This window comes from Micropterus salmoides, unplaced genomic scaffold (genome assembly GCF_014851395.1).
Source record: "Micropterus salmoides isolate LMB-PRFRI ecotype aquatic unplaced genomic scaffold, ASM1485139v1 Ms_hic_scaffold_12, whole genome shotgun sequence".
Taxonomy (NCBI): domain Eukaryota; kingdom Metazoa; phylum Chordata; class Actinopteri; order Centrarchiformes; family Centrarchidae; genus Micropterus; species Micropterus salmoides.
In genome coordinates, this window is record NW_024040263.1 from 7,169,113 (window position 1) to 7,194,400 (window position 25,288).

At 39.9% G+C, this 25,288-nt stretch overlaps 1 protein-coding gene across 4 annotated transcripts in view; it reads left to right on the top strand.

Moving 5' to 3' along the window:
- lrba (LPS responsive beige-like anchor protein) overlaps positions 1-25,288 on the top strand; it is a 180,832-nt gene that overhangs the window by 29,962 nt on the left and 125,582 nt on the right. For all 4 annotated transcript variants that reach the window (XM_038713117.1, XM_038713119.1, XM_038713120.1 and 1 more), the window contains exons 6-25: positions 667-793; positions 1,553-1,672; positions 3,440-3,586; positions 4,385-4,582; positions 5,856-5,989; positions 7,200-7,308; positions 7,607-7,759; positions 8,299-8,467; positions 8,831-8,910; positions 9,606-9,668; positions 10,286-10,383; positions 10,667-10,759; positions 11,683-11,791; positions 12,137-12,218; positions 14,288-14,411; positions 14,510-14,702; positions 20,807-22,222; positions 22,350-22,537; positions 23,228-23,381; positions 24,098-24,278. In XM_038713117.1, the coding sequence (XP_038569045.1) occupies positions 667-793; positions 1,553-1,672; positions 3,440-3,586; positions 4,385-4,582; positions 5,856-5,989; positions 7,200-7,308; positions 7,607-7,759; positions 8,299-8,467; positions 8,831-8,910; positions 9,606-9,668; positions 10,286-10,383; positions 10,667-10,759; positions 11,683-11,791; positions 12,137-12,218; positions 14,288-14,411; positions 14,510-14,702; positions 20,807-22,222; positions 22,350-22,537; positions 23,228-23,381; positions 24,098-24,278 (3,938 nt within the window). The remainder of the gene's footprint in view (positions 1-666; positions 794-1,552; positions 1,673-3,439; positions 3,587-4,384; positions 4,583-5,855; positions 5,990-7,199; positions 7,309-7,606; positions 7,760-8,298; positions 8,468-8,830; positions 8,911-9,605; positions 9,669-10,285; positions 10,384-10,666; positions 10,760-11,682; positions 11,792-12,136; positions 12,219-14,287; positions 14,412-14,509; positions 14,703-20,806; positions 22,223-22,349; positions 22,538-23,227; positions 23,382-24,097; positions 24,279-25,288) is intronic.

Consider the following 25,288-nt stretch of genomic DNA (forward strand, 5'->3'; position numbering starts at 1 on the left):
AATTACTATGATGTGACACATGCTTTTAAGTGGCATTGTTGCAGTACATATCTGCCTAACTGTCTGAAAGCTCCACCTCTCCTCTTATGTCTGCACTGACTCTTTTCTTGTATTATTAATGACTGAAAAAAAAAAACGTGGAAAACTATTTTTTGAGTTCTTTTCTCATAATTGTACCACTGTAATGTCAGAGAATATCAGAATGCTTTTCTTGTAAATGTATTGCTTTTTCCTTGGAATATTTCTCCCCTCTGTTGACTCTGTAATTTATTTTGTTTAATCTAAAATGGCCCTAAAACGCCGTCGTAGGAATCCGTTTGGGCTTCTGTTAAAATCATAAGCAAGGTGCTTGGCCAATAAGCTGCTTGAGAGAATCTTCCTTCCTAATCTTCAGCCATGTGCCATTTAAAAAAATAAAAAAATTAAAGAAGAAATTAATTCAATAAATCATACACAGGGGCCCCATCACACTGGGATGTGGAGAATGATGTGTTTGAAGTTGAGAAATAAGTGTTTGCTATCTATATCCTTTGAGACCCTTTGTGAAGTGTTTTATATGATGTACTGGACACAAGAACCCATGTTGCCATTGAATGTAGTCAGCATAAAAATGTGTAGCCTCACTCAGAAACTAAAGCTGTGTATTGTCCCTTGATTTCTTTTCAGTTTTCGCACTAGTAAAGGCCTGGGTTACTCTGCACACTTTGTGGGCGGCTGTTTAATAGTGACCTCATTAAAATCCAAGGGGAAAGGATTCCAGCACTGTGTAAAGTACGACTTCAAACCACAGAAGGTACGAAAGGAACAAAAAAAAACAACGCACAATACTGGTTTTGTTAACGCAGGCAAAACCAGATATTCATGCACATAAAAAGACAAATCAATGAAATGTCTCTAACTAGATCACAGAAATCGTATGTCAGCACACACACATAATCAGTCACATGCACACACACACAAACACAAACACGGGTGCACACAATAAATATAGCCCTTGCTGTAAGAAATAACTGTCACGTCTTACCTGACTCTGGGGAGAAGCAAAGCTGGAAGGAAGAGGAATGAGGGCGATGGGAGAGAAGGATTATCCGCTACTCTCAGTCCCTTCCAGGCACAGCACACACTGAAGACCATTGCAGACAGAAAGATGCTTTGCCTGTGGACAATTTGAAACATCCTCCTCCTTCCCCTGGGCATGAAAGCGCACCACCTTACCTCAATAAACCTCATGAGGACTCAGTACTCATTTTAGTTGATTTTTTACTCTATTTTTAATGCCTGTTCTTTCATGTCCGGAGGAAACCACAATAACCTATTTCACTGTGATAACATTGGTAACCTATTTCACTGGTTGAAAGCGAAAACCAGAAATCTAAGTAGGTGAGATTGTAGCTTGAGGGGACTGAGTCCTGAAATGTGATGGAATAAGGCTAATTCAGAAGGTAGGAAGATTCCCACCAGATGCTGATTTATTGATATCTTGTTGTCTGTGATTGATACTTGAGATATACAGTAGTTTCCATTGTGAGTCTGCTTCTTTTTGTCGTTTCAGTGGTACATGGTGACTCTTGTTCACGTCTACAACCGCTGGAAAAACAGTGAAATTAGCTGCTATGTGAACGGGGAACTGGCCTCCTTTGGAGATATCGCCTGGTTTGTCAACACCAGTGACGTAAGTAGCAACAATTGAATTTATTTATTTATTTATTTTTTTTACTGTTTGTGAATCACTCAGTTAGGGGCACCACAAGTAATCAGGAGATTTATATCTGAATACCTGACCAATTTCGCATGGACAATTGGTTAAAACAGAGGTTTTCAAAGTGTGAGACTGTGTTAATGGAAGTGAAACAATATTAAATTAGTTTTGAAAAGAAGATCACATAGAACAGCCTAAATGTGCGCGATTTGGTTAAAGAGAGAGAGATGGAGACAGACATACAGTAGGTTTGGGGAACTGTTTTTCCCACTTATCTGTCAGAAACTAATAAATGCCTTAAATACATTACGCTATTTAAGCGTGAAGTTATGTCAAACAGCAATATTAGGCTATCTTTCTCAATTGTTGAGTGTCTATGGGAACAAATAACATAATCATGATCTTACAGGCATTGAGGAATTGAGCAAAACTAAGCGAGTAAACTAAAGAGTAGCCTTTTCCAAGCTTTGTCTGAGGGAGAACCACAGTCTCAGAGTTTGAAAACTTTGAGTTCAATCAGAGTTTAATGAGAAAATTATCATTAAGTTATTATTATACCACTCTTATGCCTGTCAAGACTTGAAATGGGAAGTCACTGTGGCCAGCCAAGAAATTGTCCGGAGCTTACTCTCCCTTAAAACCATAGCTTTTCATTTTTACACTTTGGTTTTTGTACAGATTAAACAAACAAGAGATGTTAATTAGTGAGCTTTAATAATAGTAAGTGGATTTTGTTACATTTGATCACAGCCAGGCTAACTGTTTCTAGTCTTAATGCTAAGCTAACTGGCTACTGTTTGTAGCTTTTTATTCAACACACAGACACAAGAGTGGTATCAACCTTCTCATCTAACATTTGGCAAGAAAGCAAATAAGCATATTTCCCAAAATATCAAACTATTTCTGTACGCAGGCCATTTCTGTGGAAGAGTTGTTGGGTTCTGCGTGTATTTGCAAACCCACAAATATTGCTGCATGAACCACCTGCTTTCTTGTATATGTCTACATCAGGGTTGGGCATGTGGGTGCACAAAACAGATTTTCTGTCAAATATCAATTTCAGTGTGTACCAAAAACTGCTCTCATGCCCTTCTCGCTCACAGATATATCTAATCTCAGTCTTTGCTTTCAGAGGGCTCAGTGTAGAAACCATTCTCTCCATCTTTCAGCATGGATAGTGCAGTGGAAAATAACGACATATACACACCCTGTTCCTCTCCCACATTACCGTATGAACTCTGTCACAGTCCCCAGGATTGCTTTCTGTCGTGCTGCGATATGAGATTCTTAAATCAAATTTTTTTTATGAATGAAAATGCCTCCACAGTATTGTATAATCCTCTAGATGTGTCAACATGTCAGAAAACTAATTAGACTTGATTGAGATGTGGCCTCATCCTTCTCAACACTTCTGCTTATGCCTCATTAACCGTGACCAGAGTAAGATGGAACATTATCGTGTTAGCTACAGTCTGCTTATACTGTAGTTTGAGGCTGTGTGTTGCCATTTATAGCTAGTGTTGATATCAATACGCCTTTCCCCTCTGTTGTTTCTGGCTATTTTTGGTCTTCTTTCCTTCCTGACTTAATTCCTTATTTCCTTCCTTCCTTCCATGCTCCATCTTTTCCTTCCTACTTTTCATTTTTAACTGTCTATTTCTGTGTTTTTTTTGTTTTTTTTCTTTTCTGCTTTCTTCAATCTTACCTTCAACATCTTCTACTTGCATCTCTCTGCTGCAGACGTTTGACAAGTGTTTCCTGGGATCGTCGGAAACGGCAGATGCCAACCGTGTGTTCTGTGGACAGATGGGGGCAGTTTATCTTTTTGGAGAGGCTCTCAGCGCTGCTCAGATTCTGGCAATCTATCAGCTGGGTCCAGGTTACCAGGTTGGAAGTTGCATTTAATATAGACTTACACAGGCAAATGGATGCATTATGATCATCTTCATTTATTCTATTAAGCTGAAATCTGTACTGTTTTAAAAATGTAACATACAATTTCATATATGGTAGAGCTTCCTGAAACACAATAAAGGGAAAATTTAACATGGTTGGATAAACTTTACATTGTCTAATGAGAAATATTAATCAGATGTCTTGTTACACCTAACAATATATTATTTGCATTCTAACTGGTCAGGCCGTGATATTTTCCTCTGCTAGATAGTTGGATTCCATCTACGACAAAGTGAGATGACATAACAAACTTGACAATAGATGCTCTGCCATGTTTGCCAAAAACATATGGAAATACATGCATTTCATCCTTAAACTTAAGTGTAGTATTTTATAAGTAAAGTTTTAAAAGACATGTATTTTATTTTGAACTTTCAGAACAAGTATATACAAAAACAAGAGACAGCTACACACCGACCCTCACCCTGATGCATCCACTGACACACATAAATGTCCTTACAAGTTTAAATTGTACATTAAGCCAAACTCATATAACACATAAATCAATATACAAAAAAATATTTTTTGAACAGATAACTTTGTTTGCAACATATTTGTAGCAGAGAATATATGGCACTTAACTTTTGTTAGTCTCGAAGTAATCTGCTATTTTGTAATTTAGACATGTGTGGGGATAAAATATGATACTATATAGTTTGTCTGTCTCTTTATGGTTCCATTATGCTCTCTGACACTAAATGTCTCTCCCTTCTACCTTCATCTCCTCAGGGCACATTCAAGTACAAGGCTGAGAGTGACTTGCTGTTTGCGGAGCATCATAAGACCTTGCTGTATGACGGCAAGCTGTCCTCAAGTATTGCCTTCACTTACAACCCTCGCGCCACAGATGCCCAGCTCTGCCTTGAGTCCTCTCCCAAGGACAACGCCTCCATTTTTGTCCACTCACCCCATGCACTCATGCTGCAGGTAATTACGCCTCTGATTAAACATTTTGCTTGTATAGTAGGTGATAGCCATCCCCCTTGGAATTGCAGTTGCACTTGCTGGGATTGCCATTATTTAAATGTAACCTAAAGTCACCGTTCTGCACCCATGTTAAAGCAATCTCAGTACAAAATTCATTCACCAGCTGCGCGGCTGCTCCTTCCCTCCCTCTGTTCCAAATGTACTACTCTTTACTTGTTCTTTCTTCTTTTGCGATAATGAAAGTGGCCCAGTTAGCATCTTTTTTTAATAGCCTCATTAGGGCAGAGGTACAAATGTGTTGAGCTAGCCAGGCTGCTGCAGCTGCTGAAAAATGCCATCCTGGTGCTATAATTATGGATTTAGCCTTCTCTGGGACTGAGATTTGATTTGGAATTACATTCAAGTAATTGTGCATTTTTACTGTTAGAAGTAGGTGGTGAACTTTGTGGAAGTTTTCCATATGCTGCTTCCAAATACACACACACACACACACACACACACACACACACACACCACATGTGCACATGCAAACACACAACAACACAATAAGGTTTCTTCACTCACGTTGGGTTGTCTTTTCTCAAGCACTAATTGAGTTTTCTCTCATGCCCTCTCATCAAAGACGATGCTTTGTTTCCTTTGTGTGGGAGGCTTTTGCTGCCACACATATGATCCCTCAACCACTCAAAGACACACACACACACACACCAACACACACAAAAACACACAGAAGAGTGTGAAATATGAATGAATATGCGACCTATATTTTCTGCTTTGCTATGCCATCCTCAAAAAATTCCAGGCCTATAGAGAGGAAAAGGTTTGGCTAAGCCATTACTGGTGTTGCAACATACAACAACAGAGACCAGCTCATGCACCAGGCTACAAAACATTTAACATAAGTTGTTTTGCCTTATCCTATATGTTTGTATGAATGTTTGTTACTAGTCAACAAAACACTCAGTATTGACATCTTGAATTGTATTTACCCTTTCAAACATTTATAATGGAAGCTGCAAAACATGTTGGCAAAGCCATTGTTTAAGTTTCGATTACATATAAGGAGTCACAGATTCAAAGGGTCCGTTACAGTTTGTGCCTGTAAAAAGATAAAAGGTGTATGATAAACAATCCCCGTTTTGTTCGGTTGTGACTATTAATGTATGACTGCTTATTTAGAGTACATGACCATGATCGTCACAACAGATACCTGTATGACCAATATGCAAATTCTGGCTGTGTTAAATGTTGCCAAGTGTGTTTGTTTCACTAGGATGTGAAAGCCGTGGTGACTCACTCAGTCCAGAGCGGCATACACTCTATTGGAGGCATACAGGTCCTCTTCCCTCTGTTTGCACAGCTGGATTATTACCAGCCCTCCAGCCACGAGCTGGACACCTCTGTCTGGTAAACACACACACACACACACACACACACACACACACACACACACACACACACACACACACACACACACTTACTTTAATGGAACACTAAACAACTTGTAGTTTTTGTTTATCCTTCACTAAATCAGGATTTTGTTTTGTTGCATCAGCAGCTCATTGTGATAGTATATATGTTACAAAGGGTAAAAATTAAGGCTGATAGGTTCATGGCTGTACACAGTCGGTCAGTTACACTACAGTGCTATTGTTTTACTCTAGAGTAACAATTGTGCGGTAATCCTGATGTGGGTGCATTTCTGTGTTAGGAATGTTCTGAAGACACTGTCAATTTTTGACTATTATAGTACAAGAAAATTAAAGATTAGATATTTATTAATAATTAGTGGGACTCCACTAATTTGAAGGAAAGCCGGCATTACACACCGTGGGTGTTGAGTTTGAAAGATGCGGGCATTCTCCAGGCAGGGAGGGTAAGGAAAAGATGCCATCAAGCTGTATAATGAGGAAAAGTAGGACCTAGTCCTTTTTGAACTTTGCCCAGAGCGACCAGAAGTCAGGATATCCTTATTTTTAAGGTGATATTGAACCCAGTGTTTCCCCTCAGATTACTGTCTGAGCTGTATGCATAGGCACATGAGTCGTTCGATCTTAATTGTGAACTAAAAATGTACTGCTCTATTGGAACATTTTGTTGAGGTAAAATAAATATATATAGGTATACGTAGTATATTATTTTCTGACCATTACTGCTGGTTTTAGGCAATGCTGTCAACAATTGTTTATGCCATTACAATTAGCAAAACCACTGTCAAAAAGTGACCTACAGTAACTTTTTAAAAGCACTTCGTTTTATATTTTTCTACTTCTGATGTAAAGTTGAGCTTGAAAGCTGTGAGGCCATCTTGCTTGAAAATTGCATCGTTGTTGTATCTGCTGCCCTCAAAGGATTTGCTAACTAGAATCTGCCCTCCTAACACAACGGGGACACGACACCCTCATTCAATCACTATTCATGTAGGATATGCCCTTCACAGTCAGGGCTTTGTCAGCAGTTTACATAGATTATTGTCACTGTCTAACTTTTTCTCTCTCTGTCTCTCTGTGTCTCTGTCTCTCTGTCTCTGTCTCTCTGTGTCTCTGTCTCTCTCTCTGTGTCTCTCTCTCTCTCTCTGTCTCTGTCTCTCTCTCTGTGTCTGTGTCTGACCTCATAGCTGCACTTTGCTATCCTTTGTGATGGAGCTCTTGAAGAACTCAGTGGCTATGCAAGAGCAGGTCCTGGCCTGCAAAGGCTTTCTCGTCATTGGCTACGCTTTGGAGAAGGTGAGACAAACACAAATTAGCTCAGCTGCCAAAGAAGACTTACTCAGGTCCTCACCAACACTTAATATGAGACAGACATGGTTTTCCCTCAGCTGTATTTGGAGGTCACAGCTGGCATGTGTGCTTGTTAGGCAGAAGAGGAGCTCCTCCTGATCCTGTCCTTTCTTTCCCCTTTCTGTGTTGTACTTCAATCACCCCTTTCTGCTTTCGATATCTTTGACTCCTTTTACTGACATATAATCCTCTCCTTTTTTTACCTCCTATTGTGGCACTTTCTGTCTCCCTGTCTGCGCTCCAGTCTTCCAAGGTGCATGTGACGCGACCCGTCCTGGACATTGTCCTGGCCTTTTCCAGATACCTTAGCAACTTGCAGAATGGCATCTTGCTGCTCAAGCAGCTGTGCGACCACATTCTGTTCAACCCTGCCATCTGGGTCCATGCCCCTGCCAAGGTAACATGATTACACACATACCAGCAGCATATTCCTTTGCATTTAGTTACACTTGTAAAGATGGAGATACGGGTATAGACATGTAGATACACATATGTAGGACACACACATGCAATTTACCACATACAGTTGTGTGCATAGACCTTCGCAGTCATAATCACCTGCTCTTGCTCTTTATGGTCTTGCCCTACTTTTTATTTTCAGTGTTTCAGAGTTCAGCTGAGAGTTCAAGGTTATCCACCCACCTGTGACTCAGTGACTGCTATTTAAATGAGAATGGCTTGTCTGCAACCCTTAGGGGCTTGGAAGCCTCCACTTTCTTCTCATAGGAACAAAAAGCTAGGGCACATTAAAACTGGATTATTCCACTCAAACGATCAAGCGTGCGTGCGTGTGTGTGTGTGTGTGTGTGTGTGTGTGTGTGTGTGTGTGTGTGTGTGTGTGTGTGTGTGTGTGTGTGTGTGTGTGTGTGTGTGTGTGTGTGTGTGTGTGTGTGTGTGTGTGTGTGTGTGTTTTCATATGTGCTCTGTCTTTTGCAGGTGCAGCTTACACTCTACACTTACCTGGCAACAGAGTTCATCAGTACAGTGACTATCTACAACACCATTCGCAGGGTTGGCACTGTACTTCAGATCATGCATACACTGAAATTCTACTACTGGGTTATCAACCCACAAGACCGCAGTGGAGTCGTGCCCAAAGGCCTAGGTGAGGGTGCACACTAAATGCTAAAATCTACTGTATATATGTAATGCTATGCAGTAATGGCGCACTACTGATGTATGGTGTTCCCATTCCTCTTCTGGCTCTGCCTTTCATGTACAGATCATGCATGCATGGATTGACTTCACATGCATATTTGTGTATAAACACACTGCACCAACATTTACATTTCATCAATGCATGACCTTCCAGTGATAAATCGGGTGCAGAACAGGAAAAAATTGATTGATAATCTTTTAATTTTTCGTGCTATTCTTTTTCTTTATTCTGTTGTATTCTCTGGATTGTGCTCAGTTGCTCATTTATTAGCCACTTTCAACAGCCATTGTTTGCTGCTTGGATTTTCAGATGGTCCAAGGCCAAACCATAAGGAGATCCTTTCTTTGCGAGCTTTTCTGTTGTTGTTTGTCAAGCAGCTCATAATGAAGGTAAGTTCATGGTGCCAATGCTAGACTACCCCCAACCCTTTATACTACTCTTGATTCTCATTAGATGTCAGATTGGGTGATTAAAGCCTTTAACCTTTATTACATCTGCCTATTGCTAGATGATATGCTGGCAGTAAATAATATATGTGGATGCTTGTGGTTTTTTATTTTTATTTTTTTTTTTATATCTAAGGATAATTTAAACTAGTAACTACAAAAAAGTACACTGGGAAGATCAGATTTTATTGAATGGTAAATGGTAATATATCTAATTATTTCTGCTTGCTTTAACAATGTTCTTATCTATATAGAACCACATAAAGCCTGGAAATCTATTGATGGGAGATTGATATTGTGATGTTGTCATGTCTTCATCTCCTCATCTTAGAGGGAAATTAACAATGAATGTCTGGTTATATCATTTTCACATTACGTGGGATTGTTTATTTTATTTTTTGTGCATAAAATATCTTTGCAATGCTCTGAGTCTACCCCAAAATACAGTCACATTGTTAATATCAGGATATCTGGTTATATTTAGAAATGTTGTGATTCGTTTGATGTACTGTTTGTCAAAGCAAGGGTGATAGCTTTGTGCTGATGTAATACAGTAGGTCTACATGGACTGTCTGGGGAAGGCTTATGCAGAGAGTAAAACATACAATTGTGAAATAATCTGTGTAATTACATTCTAGGATTATGGAGTGAAGGAAGATGAGCTACAGAGTATCCTGAGCTACCTCCTTACCATGCATGAGGTAAGCATGTTTACTGTTGTTCATGCAGCACTGCCTAGCAGAGACCTCACCAGCAGATGGCAACATAACACTACTGCACTGTACTTTGTCTTCCCACCATCTGATATGCAGAGCAAGAGCAATTCCTGTTGCTAAAGGCAGCGTCACTGTTCCTTGTTATTTTTCCAAGTCTGCCAGTCAGAGGTCCTAACTCCTGACAGAAATGGTTTTGTTTACAGTGGAGTGATGCATAACAAATGAAGCAGTCAGATCACTCAGTAACGCATTGAACCTTGTAAGAATAAAGAGTGATTACAGCATTGCCTGGAAAAGCCACCGACATGTAGCAGCCCTTCATTTTATAGAGCACATATTGTAATTCTTTAATTCAGATGTTTATGATGTATTACATTATTTCTACTGAATTTTTACAACCATTCCTTCTCCTGTTACTGCTGCTGCTGCCAATACTAAACATCACAAGAATAAATAGCAATGAATGATGCCCATATATTTGTGTTTATCTTGTATTGACAAGTACAGCTGACTAAGCCTTCCTCATAATTTAAGATATGCCATCAAAAGCCCACTCACTTCAGATTCAATAGATTCAGTATTTTTTCCACGCTGTCCCACAGGATGACAATCTCATGGATGTCCTGCAGTTGTTGGTGGCTCTGATGTCTGAACATCCTGGGTCTATGGTCCAGGCCTTTGACCAGCGCAATGGGATTAAGTAATGAACACCGTTTATATTAACTACAAATGTTTTCATAGTTTTGTTAGTATGTTTCTGCTCGAAGTTGGAGCTGGTTATTTTAAGTTTTATGCAACACTTTTTATTGTGGAATCTGTTTTTTAAATTATATTTTGAGAATGTGTTGGCAAGAACAGGGTGCAAGCTGTACTGCTAAATCTCTAATGGAAAGTGTGTAGTGTTAATTATATACTTCAAATATTACCTTTTAATTATTCATTAAAATGTATCTTAAATTACTTTAATGTTGTTTTTTTCACAGTGTGATTTACAAGCTTTTGGCCTCAAAAAGTGAAGGAATAAGAGTGCAGGCCCTCAAAGTAATGGGCTACTTTGTGAAACACTTGCCACCAAAGTAAGTACAGTCTAAAATCAAAAAGTGTATAATTGTAGTTTAGAAAATTTCTGTCTGTACTAGAATTGTTATATGATGATATATAAAAGTACACACTTATATAGTGTATAGTAATACAATCATGTCAAAATAAACTAAAATGAATTATTGTGCATTTAACCGCCCCTTCTTTATTGTTATTTTGAACATTCTTTTGATGTCAATCTTTCACTTGTGAGCTGTTTTTTTGTCAGATGACAGTCAAATGTTAAGTGCTGCACCAAAGTCCAGTGAGCACACACTTGCTATGATGTCCAGTAGTACTTTGGGTGGGTCAGATCATATAGCAAGCTGTTCATTACTTAATTGTCACCAGTAACCACCACTTTATAGTGTCTGCACCGTTATAGGAGAAATAGGAGTACCAGAAACAATTCTAGTCGTGTATTTGCAACCGTTTTGAAGCCTTGTGATCCAGATGCAAGATTGACCGTGAGACTGTCTGCAAACAGTCCACCATTTTTAGCTGAGCAGCAATGCTAAAATTGGAGTTGATCCACAGTCAGAGATGAAAGCAACAAAGACTTCTCTGTGATGTACTGCTCTTACTTAGTCAGCAGGGATTCAATTTAATTTCCTGCATGTCAAATATCAGCTGGAGCTCAGCTGATTTACACTCCTACAAATTTCAACTCCTGCTATTATTTGACTCATCAGAAACTCCAGAGTTTGCACGTGTCCTTTCTCAAAATGAATGATATTCCAGAACATTTTCAATATGATTTGATCAAATACAAATGACAGTATTTCAGTGTGTTTGTATAGCATGTTCAATTTAGAAGAGGTGCTTCATTGTTTTACGATACTACAGTCTACTATCTACTACAGTCTGCCAAATACTGATGTTTACTGATTGACCTTTGACCTCCTAATATCCTGATCAGGAGGAAATCTGAAGTTATGCTGAGTCATGGCCTCTTCTCCCTGCTCATTGAGCGCCTGATGCTCCACTCCAGCCAGTTCAGCATGACGACCTACAACGTGCTCTTTGAGGTCAGTCCTCTGCATATGTACACACTCCAGGCCTGTGCTTACAGGACTGAAATAGCAACTACATGCCAAGATTTATTTAGTTGAAATTATTTTCGCCTTGTTAACTGACTTTGTCTTTGTCTAATTTTCTGTTCTTTTGCTTTATTATTTAACATGTCAGCTTATTAAATAAATTGTATGGTTGACCACCTGCAGAAACTTGATTTGACAATTATTCAGGCATATACGACGTGATGGTGAAACGTATACACAGCTTTGTGTATCCATACTGTGGTTTGTTTCTCTGTTATTGTTGAGACCGATGTGGATATTTATGACTTGAATCTTCTCTCTGTCCCCTGGTAGATTCTTACAGAGCAGATCTGCACTCAAGTGATCCATAAACAGCATCCGGACCCCGACTCCACTGTGAAGATTCTCAACCCACGTAAGTGCCTCCTCTGCGCCACACTACTCTCCTAAATCATCCCCTGCAGCATACCCTCTACATACCTATTGCTCCATTCTGGCACTAGAGGATATTCCCCATGGAACTGTGCAATCGCTGTATACAGTCAAACAAATGAATGACATAAATTTTGCAGCCAGAGTGTATTTTCATACAACTGAACGTCAGACGTAAACCTACGACGAGGATTGTGCAAACACTTTGACAAATGTACATACATCTTCTAGTTTTATGGGAAGACGGTATCATGTTTTGTCAGGATTAATTTGCATATAAAGGAATTATAAATGTTATGAAATTGCACTTCATTCAGTGTGTAGAAAATATCATGTTTGTGTAGGTATTGAATACATTTAATCAATTATTTAATTACATAAATTAAATAAATTTAGTTTGTTTTAATGCATTTGCTTAAAACATAATGTTTATCAGTATTTGTATGTGGAGTAAATATTTAATATTGTTATCTAAATGTTTTTATATTTTACCATCACACTTGGTATATCATATATTTATGTATATTATAATTTATAATATGATATCATTATAATATGATTTGTATTGATCATAACAATAATCAAACCAATTTAAATAACATTATGCCAATGTAAAGAGAAATATATTTAAATGCACAGATACTGTGCGTATGTGTATGTACTGTATTAATATATACTCATAAACGTACATAAAAATACAGTACTCATTTTTTTATGTGCGGCAGCTTAAGCTGAAATGGTGACTCCAAGGTTTGATCAGTGTTTGCATCTTATATTTTCAGGCTGTTACTTGCCTCCAATTTCACGTCAGCTCACAAAATCTTTTCATATGTTGAAATCTTAACTATTCATTTCAGCTAAGAGAAGAAAACATGCCCCTCTCTTTTATACTGGTGCTTCCACACATGCATACATGCACGCACTTGCAAAACAGCTTTAATCAGTTTGAAATCCAAGCCCTTGGTATAATCACAACCAAGGTTTACTTCCAACCAGCCTTAATCTGACAAAGTCCTGCTGTAGTCACACATTGATTATCTTAAGCCTTTATTGTGTTAAAAACTCTGCTACCCAACCATCCTAGACAGGCGGTATATATCATAGACACTGTGTATGGGTTTGTACATTTGAGCACATTCTATGGAACATAGAGAGGTGGTCTGTTTCTCCTTTGCCGTGCGTTCTCTTGATTTAATCTGCGACAAACTCCCAAAATGGCCCCCTGATTGCAGTCTTTAGTAACGTCAGAGCCAATCAAACAAACCGAGGAAGTACCGTTTCCCTCAAATTAACTCAAGGGAAAGAAACCAAGAGCAAATGGAAAAAAGAAGGGACTACGCCATCTCTCCATCCTCATTCCCAGTACATGCTGGGGTAATTTTCTGGCGGTAAAGGTTCAGCGACTCATAATTTGAGTGACTAAGGCGTAGAAACAACACAACCGTCTGCCGGGGCAAAGGGGCATCGGTTAGCGCCGAGGTCTGAACAGACAAGTGAAATCCAAGCCCTGCCGTCTCTCAACTCAAAGCAAATGGACACTGACATTGTCTAGATAATTCATCAAAACAGTCAGTCTCTTTGGTTTAACTGAAGCCAAGCCCTTCCACAAGGGCCTGCGACTCTGGCGCTCTTGTTTGAAACAATACCAAAACCATTACAGTATGATAAAGATCAATGGCCTGGCCCTTTTTTATTCTCCTCTGTTCTGTTTTTCTTGCCACAGGCACAGCTTTTCAGGTGTGTACAGCTGGGAGTTCAGATAGTTTGTGACACAATGATTTGCACATGTTAAGACCAATGTATGATTTAGTTGTTGTGCAGTTTCTCCTTCTGTGCCCCAAAGCAAGTTTTATTTCCAAATCCCAACTTTTTTTTTTATCATAATCCTTGAAAAAAAAACTTGCTACTGTATAATTTTATTTTTATGTTAAAAAAACACAGTATTTTAAATTTTACAGCCGCTTCCTGCAAAACTGTAAAAGTGTTTTTTTTTTTGTTTTTTTTTACCTCAATCCTTAAACAGATTGCTTATGTTTCTGTTAATATTTCTAGAAATTCTGAAGGTAATAGCTGCACTACTGAAGAACTCTCCCCCATCCCCCGAGACAATGGAGGTGCGCAGGGTCTTTCTGTCAGACATGATCAAGCTGTTCAATAACAGCCGGGAGAACCGCAGGTAAGAATTCGACCACTTCACAGGATAGACAACTACATCACACGCTAGTCCAGTGCAGTGTTTACATGCCAGTGGGATTCACACCTTTTTTGTTTCAGGAGCCTGCTGCAGTGCTCGGTGTGGCAAGAGTGGATGCTCTCTCTGTGCTTCATCAACCCGCGAAACAGCGAGGAGCAGAAAATCTCAGAGATGGTGTACGCCATCTTCCGCATCCTGCTCTATCACGCCATCAAATATGAGTGGGGCGGCTGGCGCGTCTGGGTGGACACCCTGTCCATCACCCACTCCAAGGTCAGAACACTCATTATATCCCTGCACGCCACACACACACACACACACACACACACACACACACACACACACACACACACACACACACACACACACACACACACACGGGTTAGACACAGCTTTGTTTATCTGTCTCTGTGGAAATTTTTTTGTGTTACAGTACGTTTCTGACAATCTGTTTCTCTTCCTTTTACCTCACACAGTCTTTATCTCTCTGTAGTAAACACAAGAACACACACACACACTTTTGCAAACACACTCACATCTTGCTTCGGTATTGTCAGCCTAAACATTCACCACATGACTGTAACCGTAACCCTCGTCCTCAGTTTGATTCCAGCCAAAGGGACAGTATTCAGTCAGCGCCATCAGTTCTGTCACCCGTATGTTTAGTTTGAATCTGACATAATGCAATTCATCAAATAAGAAATTAGAGAGCATTATCATCTGACCCTCTAACTCGTGGCGTAGGCTAGCACAGTAATTGAGCCTTGCCTCTCAGTGCCCATCAGATTAAGCTATGGAAGCCAAACGGTGATTATAATTGAAAAGCTAGTTGCAGTATAAACCAATGGTTCCACCAGCCCTTTATTTATGTATAGAGTCTCTTTCTTTCACGTTGTACAGATAAAAATAAACTTCTGGCACTTCTTATTTCCAAAAGCTGAATTCAAAATACTGCTTTAGAAATTCACTGTTGATATCATATTACACTACTCTGTTCCAAAGTAGTGAAGTAATTGAGGTTGGTGTCAGATTGTGGTCTGGGGGGGTTTTAAGCCTGGAAGATTGAAGGTTGAGTTAAAGAAGTGCTTGTGATATGAGAAGCTTCACTGTAGCATTGGAGTGCTGTGAGTGTTGGCGTCCAGTAGGGGGCACAGCCATACTGCCTGGGAGAATATCAACATGAAGGCAGCAGTTAGCAGGATGGCTTGTGTTGAATGCTTAATGCTCTGAAACCACAATGTGTCTCCAGACCTCTGAACACTGTAGCAAAAATAAAACATGTACAAATGAAAGTCTAGGACGGTATTTGATGAGGGCACACTGTGGTGACAGTGAAACCATGACAGTGAAATATAACATGTATGTACATCAGCAGAGGTCTGCATAATTTACTGGATTGTACGGTCGTTACATCACTGTTTAAATATTTAAAAACATTTGTATTATCCTTCTGTTTAATACACACATAATCTCAAATATAACAATTTGATTGCGTTGTTGTATTTTTGTTGGAAAATTACAGAAAAAATATAATTAGTTAATATATAATATTCAGATATTTTACTGTAGCTATTTATGATATATATATTTTGTCCATGTAGGATTTAGTTTGAGCTGCAGCTTTTGTTCTTATTTCATCTGTTCATATAGCTACAGAGTGTTGGGGTCTCACTTTGGAACGTAGCAGTGTCTAGGTTGGTGTTGTGCAGAAATTGTTTATTGTTCTTTGTACACGACAGGCTGTAATTGCCTTTTTTTCCTATAATTGCACAAGATTAATGCTGTTCCTTCTTGACTGTAGTTACAATGCCCAGCACTCCTCTAACAACAGCATTTCACACACATAAGGTGTGTGAATAAACCCATGCTCTTGTAAGATGTGAAACGCGCACACACACACACACACACACACACACACACACACAAATGCATGCACAGTACAGGGACTTGGATAGTTTCAGCGGGTGCTAGCCACCAAGATACATGCATCTGTTATAAAAAAAACCTAAAGAAACTCAATTGCAATTTTATTGTCCCGTTTGATAGATTTCCTGCCACCTTTGTAGCACCAAAGCTGTTTGTCACTGTTGCTCTCTCCTCCCACTGCTGCAGGGCTGTGTGTGTGCGCATGATTGTGTGTGTGAGTGTACGTGTGTGCGCGCACGTGTGTGCGCATTTGTGTGAATGTGAGTTACTAGGCACATTTTCTCTTTGCCTTCCTTTTCTCTTGGGCTCTAGGAAGCCCTTCTCTCCGAGTCCATTGAATATTCATCGGAACCGTGCAAGAACAATCAGAGAAACAAGGCCTCATAAATACAACCAGCCCACTGGGAGCCTCTTGATAAGTGCATATATGCATTCACAAATACATATTTGCACACTTCTCTACATAGTCTTTCTAATTTTGTGTCAACTGTGGTAAAGTTGTCAGTTTGGCATGAATTGAGATAATATGCCTCATGCTGAATGCACGCCCCCTTTCACCTCTTTTCTAGTTGAGACTTCAGTCCATGACTAAGAATCTTTGTACTGCATTTTCTACTGTTTATTGTGTTTTGTATTTAAGGCACAGGTTTGTTATATAGTTGAAAAGAAAGTTTACCAGTATGAGTTTTAATTTTTGAGTTTCTGTCCAGAGTTCAGTCCCTTTGCTCATTTTATTGGCTATACAATACTCTGGATGTTCAACTCCTTCTTCACTGACACCTTCCAAAAACTCATGAAAGAGCAGGAGGAGCTACTGACGTGAAGCTTTGACTATCTGTGATCAGCGAACAGAATTGCTAAATTCACTATAGTTAGTATGTTATCATTATTTGGACAGTCATTCCGATCTACATTGTGATTGGCTCTTGTCACTGCCCAAGCAGCTCTTGTTGCCAAGAATTGAGATGGTTTACTTGACACCCAGAGACTTTTAATTTAATATAGTTTTTTTCTACTGGAAAATGATACACTATCAAGAGGCATTAACAGCCTGGTTATGATTTTCCGAGACGTTAAATTTTTTGAGATTAAAATAAATCTGTGTGCATTGTGTTACTGTTTGTACGTGTATATCCTCCTATGTCAGTCATTAGGAAGAAAGTGGATCTGCATATGAATATATCTCTGTGACTAGACAGATGTTCCTGCAGGTGGGCACGTTGATACAACAGCCCTCCCACACTCAGCCCACACACACACCCAAGGTGCCCCTCGTCCATCTCTGCACACAAATCAGTTTGAGAACAAGGAGATCTCCAAAAGAAAGAGATTGGGGCGTGAAGGTCCCGCTGTCCTTTAGACTCCCACTGTTAGCTAACTTCATTATACCTGTCAGACGTTTTACCCCAAAGATAAATATGAGCAGAAATGAGCCAACAGATCTTTTGACAAAAGGGAATATACATTATGAGCTGGTTATTTTATAATTATGTTTAGAAGTTGAGCATATTTGGAAGAATCTAGTTTAATTGTAACTTATCACCTTGTTCAGTTCATGGTGAAATGTAGAATAGTTTGGCCATGCAGAGTTTGCCCTCTGAGGTTATTGAGACAAAAAAGCCAATGCTACATTAATAACCATGCATCAACTGTTGTCTATACTATCCAGTAGAAAGCAAATCTATCTTTTTTATGTTTTTAATTCTCATATAAATGAACTGTATAATAATCAGCTGATGGAAACTGCATGAATTTATGTGGTTGGCTTTAAACATTTTTAGTGTACAGTACAGTATCCTGAAGGGTCCAGCTTGTCTTTCAATGGTTGTGATAGAGATGACAGATAAAGACTATATACATATCGCTGGATCAGATGGGCAGGAGAAAACTACGAAGAAAAATGTTTTTACAAGGAGTGAGAAAGGAAGATATTGTGAATAAGGGCGAAACCACACAGCCAGCAGAGCAGTAGCAGATGACATTGATTTTGGAGGAGGAATTGCATTTAGCTAATCGGATTAAAGCCATGCTGCCCTCCCCATTTCCCCTTTGTTTTGTGGTCGGTCTCTATCTCTTTATCTAAATGGGGACTCCCAGGCTCCTACTGTGGGGGTCTCCCAAGATCAGCACGTTGCCACCCTTACCCGCACTAACAGGCCGTGGTGTGGGGCATTGCTTATTCCAGATCAGTTCTACAGCACAGACGTGGGGACAATGGAAGTTCTAGCTTCTTTATAGATTTGCCTTGTTTTGGAAATGTGATGGCAGGTATTGCTTGTCTGCAGGAAAGAGGAGAAGTGAAACTACAGAAACTTGCCTTATTGATGTATTGCCGTGTGTTTTTGTTTATGATGGCGGGTCCCCTTCCAAAGTATGTCAGGTCTTATGTATGATCTGGCTGTGCTGCGCAGTTAATACCATGTTACCTGTCACATTAGAAAAGCCCACCATGTTTTTGTACATTACCATAACATTTTTCCATACCCTATTGAGGCCAGGCCGAGTCATGGAGTAGAATGAAATTAGATTAGATCAGCACTGATGCCTTAGCCACCCAAGGCAGTTTCTATACATTGTAGCAAGGCTAAACGCTCTTTTAAAAACCACAGCGACATATACTACCTCTGTCTAATGGTAACTGGATCTGTTGCAGAGCCCCATTTAAGGCCAGCATACATCATCTTAATGTACAGGCTGCATCCTGAGTCTATGACGTTATGTTCTGCACTGCTCTCCTGCATAATTTCCATAGCAGTGCACTCTGAATGCAGCCTTTTAATTGCTAAAAATGCTAAATGTCAAATTAAGCTCAAACTAATAGGGTAGAAGGTCTTGGTGTGTGATCACTGGGAAAGCGGAGGAGAGGAAGAGACAGACTACTGGCGCATTTAGAACAGGCTGTGCACTCAGAAAACAGCTATGGATTACCACTCACTGCTTCCCACTACAGAAGATTAATGAGCACTCGTGTAGCCGGCTAATTTAGAACAATAATGCCTAATTAATTACAAATAATCAGCTTCTTTCTCTCCCTTTCCTTTCTTCCACTTTCAATAACTCGCTCTTTTTTCTCTTCCTCCTTTGCAATTTCTAATTTTTTTTCTTCCTTTTGATCTCTGCCGTTTCTTTGTGTCTCTCTCTTCGCTTTCTCGCTCTCTCTCCTTCCGTCCAAACAGCCTCAGGTGAAAAAACAGCAAAGTGGGTCTAGTTTCATCCCCCCCCTCCACCACCAACCCATCTTTGACTTTCTGTCCTCCAAGCCCAGTGATTAATGCAGGGTCTTAAATTAGGCGTGGGAGGATTTGCCAATGCTGGACACGCACTCAGCACAGCCAGCAGACACACACTAATAGTATCTACTGCTAATCTATGACTGCTTACATGGATGGGCTTTTCCTCAAATGCCACTGCAGACCATTGTCGTTAAAGACTAGCAGTCTAGTCTACCCATATCAGATGTAAGAAGACTGATAGAGGTTAATAGGCTGTGCAGCTGCACATAAGAGAAATAAAAGTTCTAAATAAGGCACATTTAGCTGCAAACGGTCCCAGTGGTTAGATATAGTAACACGCCCACAACTAAAGAGCATTTTGAGAATATCTTGCTTCCATAATTTGATGTTTCCAGATGAAACAGGGTGTTAGAGCATGCCGTGACATGTTTATTTTTTTTATATATATTTAAATGGCTGAAAGTGTAAACCAGAGGATGTCAGTTAGAGAGAGGGAGGGTTTAGTTGATGACCATAAGAAAGTGGAATTTTTATGTAGAACTACTGATACATCATGAAATAACTACAAAAAGTGTGTTGTTTAATATGTTTGACATGTATCATTAACTAAAATGATGGCAGTAATTTTATTGTGATGTTTAAATGTCCAATCAATAAAACGGTATTGCAGTAAATGCACATGAAGGATACTTCCGGTTTATAACAATTCTGGTCTTATTTGTGTAATTTGTAATCTGGTTAGCCAAACTTTTGACTCCGTTATTAGAACCTTGTCAACATCCACCACAGTTCACAGACCGATTTCCTGGTTCCACTTTAATCTACTGTACTTACTGTAGTTGTGTGCACACATGTTTTACTGTACAATGACCTTACAGGTGCACTCACTATCAGTTTTTAACTCCCAATAAAGTAGTATAAATATTCTGGAAGCTGTCTTGTTTACAACATGTTTGATAGTCTGACTAGTTTCCCGGCCTGTTGGACTTCATTGTAGCAATGTCACTGTGTTCTCAGATCTCAACAGTTACTTTGGTAAGTAAAACGTCATCATAATTGATTAAAATGATGGCCAAAACAAATCTAAGACCCAAGTTGTAAAAAAAAAAACCAAAACTGAATAACCATTTGATTCAAAGATGGACCAATTGAATAGATTGGTGGTGCAAAGACATCAGTGTTTCATACATTGAACATAAAGTCTTTTGTGTTTCACAGGTAGCCTTTGAGCAACACAAAGAAAATCTGTCCCGTATGTTCAGTCAGTACCAGCGTCAGGAGTCTGCAGCCTCCCAGAGCACTATCCGAACAATCTCTGGTGTCAGCCAAAGCTCAGAGACCATGGAAAGTGTTAACGGGCGACCTGCTGAGGATATGGCCCCTTCCACTGTCATTGAGCTCACAGTGGACGAACTGTCCCAGAAGTCCGCTGACTCAGCATCTAGTTCTACCATCACCTCCAGCACACCAGAGGCTGAAAGGGGACACACTTCCATCACTGTGTCCAACATCCTGGCCAGAGCCGAAGAAGATGAGCAGACTCAGGAGCCTTCCAAGGATGGCTCAGGTGTTGGAAAAGAGACTGAAGCCACTGTGACACAAAAAAACAACACAGAGGAACAGAGTGAAGAGACCAACGAGCAGGAACCAGAGACTGAGGCTTCCACGGACGATCTACAAACATCAGTTAGTGACCAGGCTGAGACAAATGACACGAAAGCAATGGAAGTGGGTAGAGACTCTGCTACATCTGCTGGTGTTGATGCAGAAACACCTGTAACAGATGATGAAAAATCTGAGAGTGAACTTAACAAAGGTGAATCATCAAACTCGATGACAGAAGACTCTTTGAATGAAGCAGATGCAGAACTGCCAATGGTTTCAGAACAAGAGAGTAAGACTAACCAAACGTCACCTGAGACTGCGGTCTGTCTGGAGAACAGTGTGCAGGGCGGAGCCTCGGTCTTCAATGAGGATCTGGTTGACGTGTCGTCTGTTAGTGACCAGATCCATCGGAGTGATGCTGATGATAGCCAGGAGTCCTCCTCTTATGCTTCTGCTACTGCCGGAGAGGAAGTGGAGGTAGGAAAAAAGGAGGAAAATAAACGTGAAGATGAAGGCGAGAAAAGTGATCAGGAGAGACATGAGATGAAGACGGACAAAGAAAAGGATGAGGAGCAGGAGATTAGAAAAGAGGAAACAACTGAAAAGAGCGAAACTGAAGAGAAACAGGTGTCTGGTTTGGAGAGTCAGACTCCTCCAGCTGTAACACCTGAACAAAGTCTGGCAGAGCCACCCAAAGATAAAGTTAAAGAGTCTTACCCCATAACCGAAACTGCTCCCGCACACCAGCAGCCTATAGATACCGCACTGCCCTCTACAGCCCAGGAGGTTGCAGCAGCATCAGACTCCACATCACCTAGCCAGCCTTCAGAGACCACCGGCACCACTGAAGAGGAAACCCCGTCCAGTCCCCCAGACAGCAGCACCGCTGCCTCCAGCTCTGGCCCCCAGAAGAGTACAGACTCTGTCAGCAAGACCAAAGAGATCAAAATTGCCAGACTGGACGTGTCCAATGTGGCCTTAGACACAGAGAGACTTGAACTGAAGGTGACCTCTACAACCTCTACAACAGTATGTCATTATTTTTTCTTGTTCTGTTTTTTCTACTTTAACAAAATTATCTTAAATGTAATTGGTCTGTTTCAGTTCTAAATCCTTATGTTCAAGCTAATTGTGTATAACTGGTGTCTCTCTATAGGAAACAAGTCAAGGCCAGCCGGCGGCAGCAGCAGCAGGAGGGTCTTCAGGTCAGCAGAGAGATGGCAGCACTTCGGCCCCTCGTTCCACCATGTTTCGTATCCCAGAGTTTCGCTGGTCGCACATGCACCAACGCCTCCTCACTGACCTGCTCTTCTCTATTGAGACAGATGTCCAGATGTGGAGGAGGTAGGGTAACAGTCTGCTGACTCTGACTTTACTAATGCTTTTAGCTAACAATCATTTTGTTAATTGATTAATGGAAAAAAAGGTTATTGGCTTTTCATTCCTCTGAGAGTCAGACAGAAAATTAAATCTCACAAGCCTTGTTCAAGTTGTACATGTGTCTGAAAGTGTCCTTCACAAGTCTTTGTTTTGTTACTGGGAAGTTTTTACATCTGCTTCTGTGTAAACAGGAAGTACTTCACTTTATAAACTGTTTTATTTGCTGTGTTTCAAAATCAGGAATTTCCCTTTGCATATTTACTCATTTAAAGGCAAAATAATATATTGGCCAGAAATGTTTGTAGTAGCATGATAGCAGTACTTCAGATTACATTAAACAAAAAAATGAAGACTCTGTGGATGCTTCATCCATGCACCATTGAGGACACTTGTTGAGGTGTAGACCAAAGCACAGGAAATGTTTTTGTAAAGATGGGATATGTTGGATTTTTTTAACCTTGAATGTAAGCAGCTAGGGTAGAACCGTAAACAGTCTGATCTGTAGGCAAGCCACTGTGTTATTTAGAGCCAAATAATAGAATTACTCACCAAAAACATGCTCTCAAAGTCTCATATTTCTAAAAGGTTATATTCTGCTTGTATTCTATTTTGTGTTTTGTTAACAACGCAATGTTTTTGTCCTCTGTCTCTCAGTCACTCCACAAAGACAATTTTGGACTTTGTGAACAGCAGTGAGAACGTCGTGTTTGTCCACAACAGTATACACCTAATTTCCCAGGTGGTGGACAACCTCATCATGGCTTGCGGAGGCATTTTACCTTTGCTCTCTGCTGCCACTTCTTCCTCTGTGAGTCTCCTGACATATGTGTGTGTTTGTGTGTGTGTGTGTGTGTGTGTGTGCACACTCAACTGTGGCTGTATATATAGCGATGACTCGCAGGAAGTTATCCATCCACATTGACCTTTCCCAATCACATTAGACTACGGTTAGCTGCTTCCTAACATTGTTAGTTTGTTTTTGTGTTGTCTGACTGCTGCTCTCTTACGTGATTCTTTGCCCCTGCCAATTACTTTACTGGCCTGTGTAAGAAACAGGTTGATGTTCAATTACATTATAATTCAATTACATTGAGTTACATGCAGCCTGTAACCGAGCAACTTAATGTAACAAATTCCAATTTTAAATAATCTGCTATCAGGCGGATGTTTTATCAGTGTAGTTATCACACATATTCCTTACATACAATACATTTTAGATGCATTTTTAGTAAAATTTGTAAATATATTTAAATTTTTTTCTACTTGAAAATATCTTGCCAATAAAGTTAACATTAAATAAAAAACAGAAAAAAAAATACATTCACAGATTCATATTTTTTTCCCCATCATTCATGCAGTCCTCGCTTCATTTGTAACTCTGTTTTGATATTGCTGTTTTCAGTTTTGTAAAATTGTCTGAATGACTGAATTGAACAGTTCATTTATACTGAAAGGTGTTTGCTTTACTTTCTCGATTACTTATGCATTAATTAACTGTGGAAATGTTCCTCTCTCTGCTACCAGCATGAGCTAGAGAACATTGAACCATCCCAAGGCTTGACAGTGGAGACTTCGGTCACCTTCTTACAGCGCCTCATCAACCTCGTGGATGTTCTCATCTTTGCCAGCTCCCTCAACTTCACTGAAATAGAAGCTGAGAAAAACATGTCGTCAGGAGGCATCCTCCGGCAGTGCCTTCGCCTTGGTACGCATCCTGATGTTTTTGTTTTGTTCCTTTTCTCCATCACTTGGTCTAACTCTTTTATTTTATGAGAGCTATTGTTCCTAAAATTGCCCATTTGCTTTTAATCTTATACATTCTTTCCCTTGTCTATGCTATTTTTATATTTCTTGAACCCTGCACATTTTTTGTTTAGCTGTCTTTCTGCTCATCTGCGCCTCCTCTCTGAATTTCCGTCTTTTATCTCCTTCTTTTACCAAGCCCTCTGTCCCTCCCTGTTCATCGATCCACCTCATATTAGTCGGCAGTAGCCTCTTGTATTACTCTCAGTCATGGCTCCCTGTAGCCTTTTTGACCCTCCCTTCTGTGATCTCTCTTTCTTTTCTACCGCCTTCCTCTCCATCTCTAGCCGCTGTTCTCATTCCCTCGCCTCTTTCACTCTACCCGTATCAGTACTCTCTTATCTTGTTATTATAACCCCACTGCATGGCAACACTCTAAAATGGCTGCTATCATGATATAGTGAGTTCTACATAATGGCCTTGGCTGTACTGTACTGCAGTGTAGCCCGAGGCCTTTTTCTGCCTTCTGTTCCAGTCTATTACAGATTCCTCTGACAGCATCAAAAGCCAAGCTACACTCTAGTTGAATAAAAGATTGAAATTCGTGCATTATTCATTTTACGTCATGCACCTTTTTCAGCAAACACAGATCGACTCAGAATGCACACACACACACTCTCACTTCAGCGTGAAAGTGTTGCAATACTTTCTACACTAATTTAAATCATTTCTTCATGCTTGGTTCCATATATGTAATGGTGCATAGCCAGGTATCAGTTTTTGCTTTTAGATCCTCATTACAGTGAATGTTATAAACAAGAAGGCTTTCAAAATGCACTTGTTATACAAAGACCACTTCTCCTCTCAGATATTATCAAACTACCGTTGCTGCTGGCAGGAAAGCAATGCCACCGTACTACAGGTCCAGTTTTAGAAAGCAGCCGTTATGAAATGAATATTTGATGAGGTATG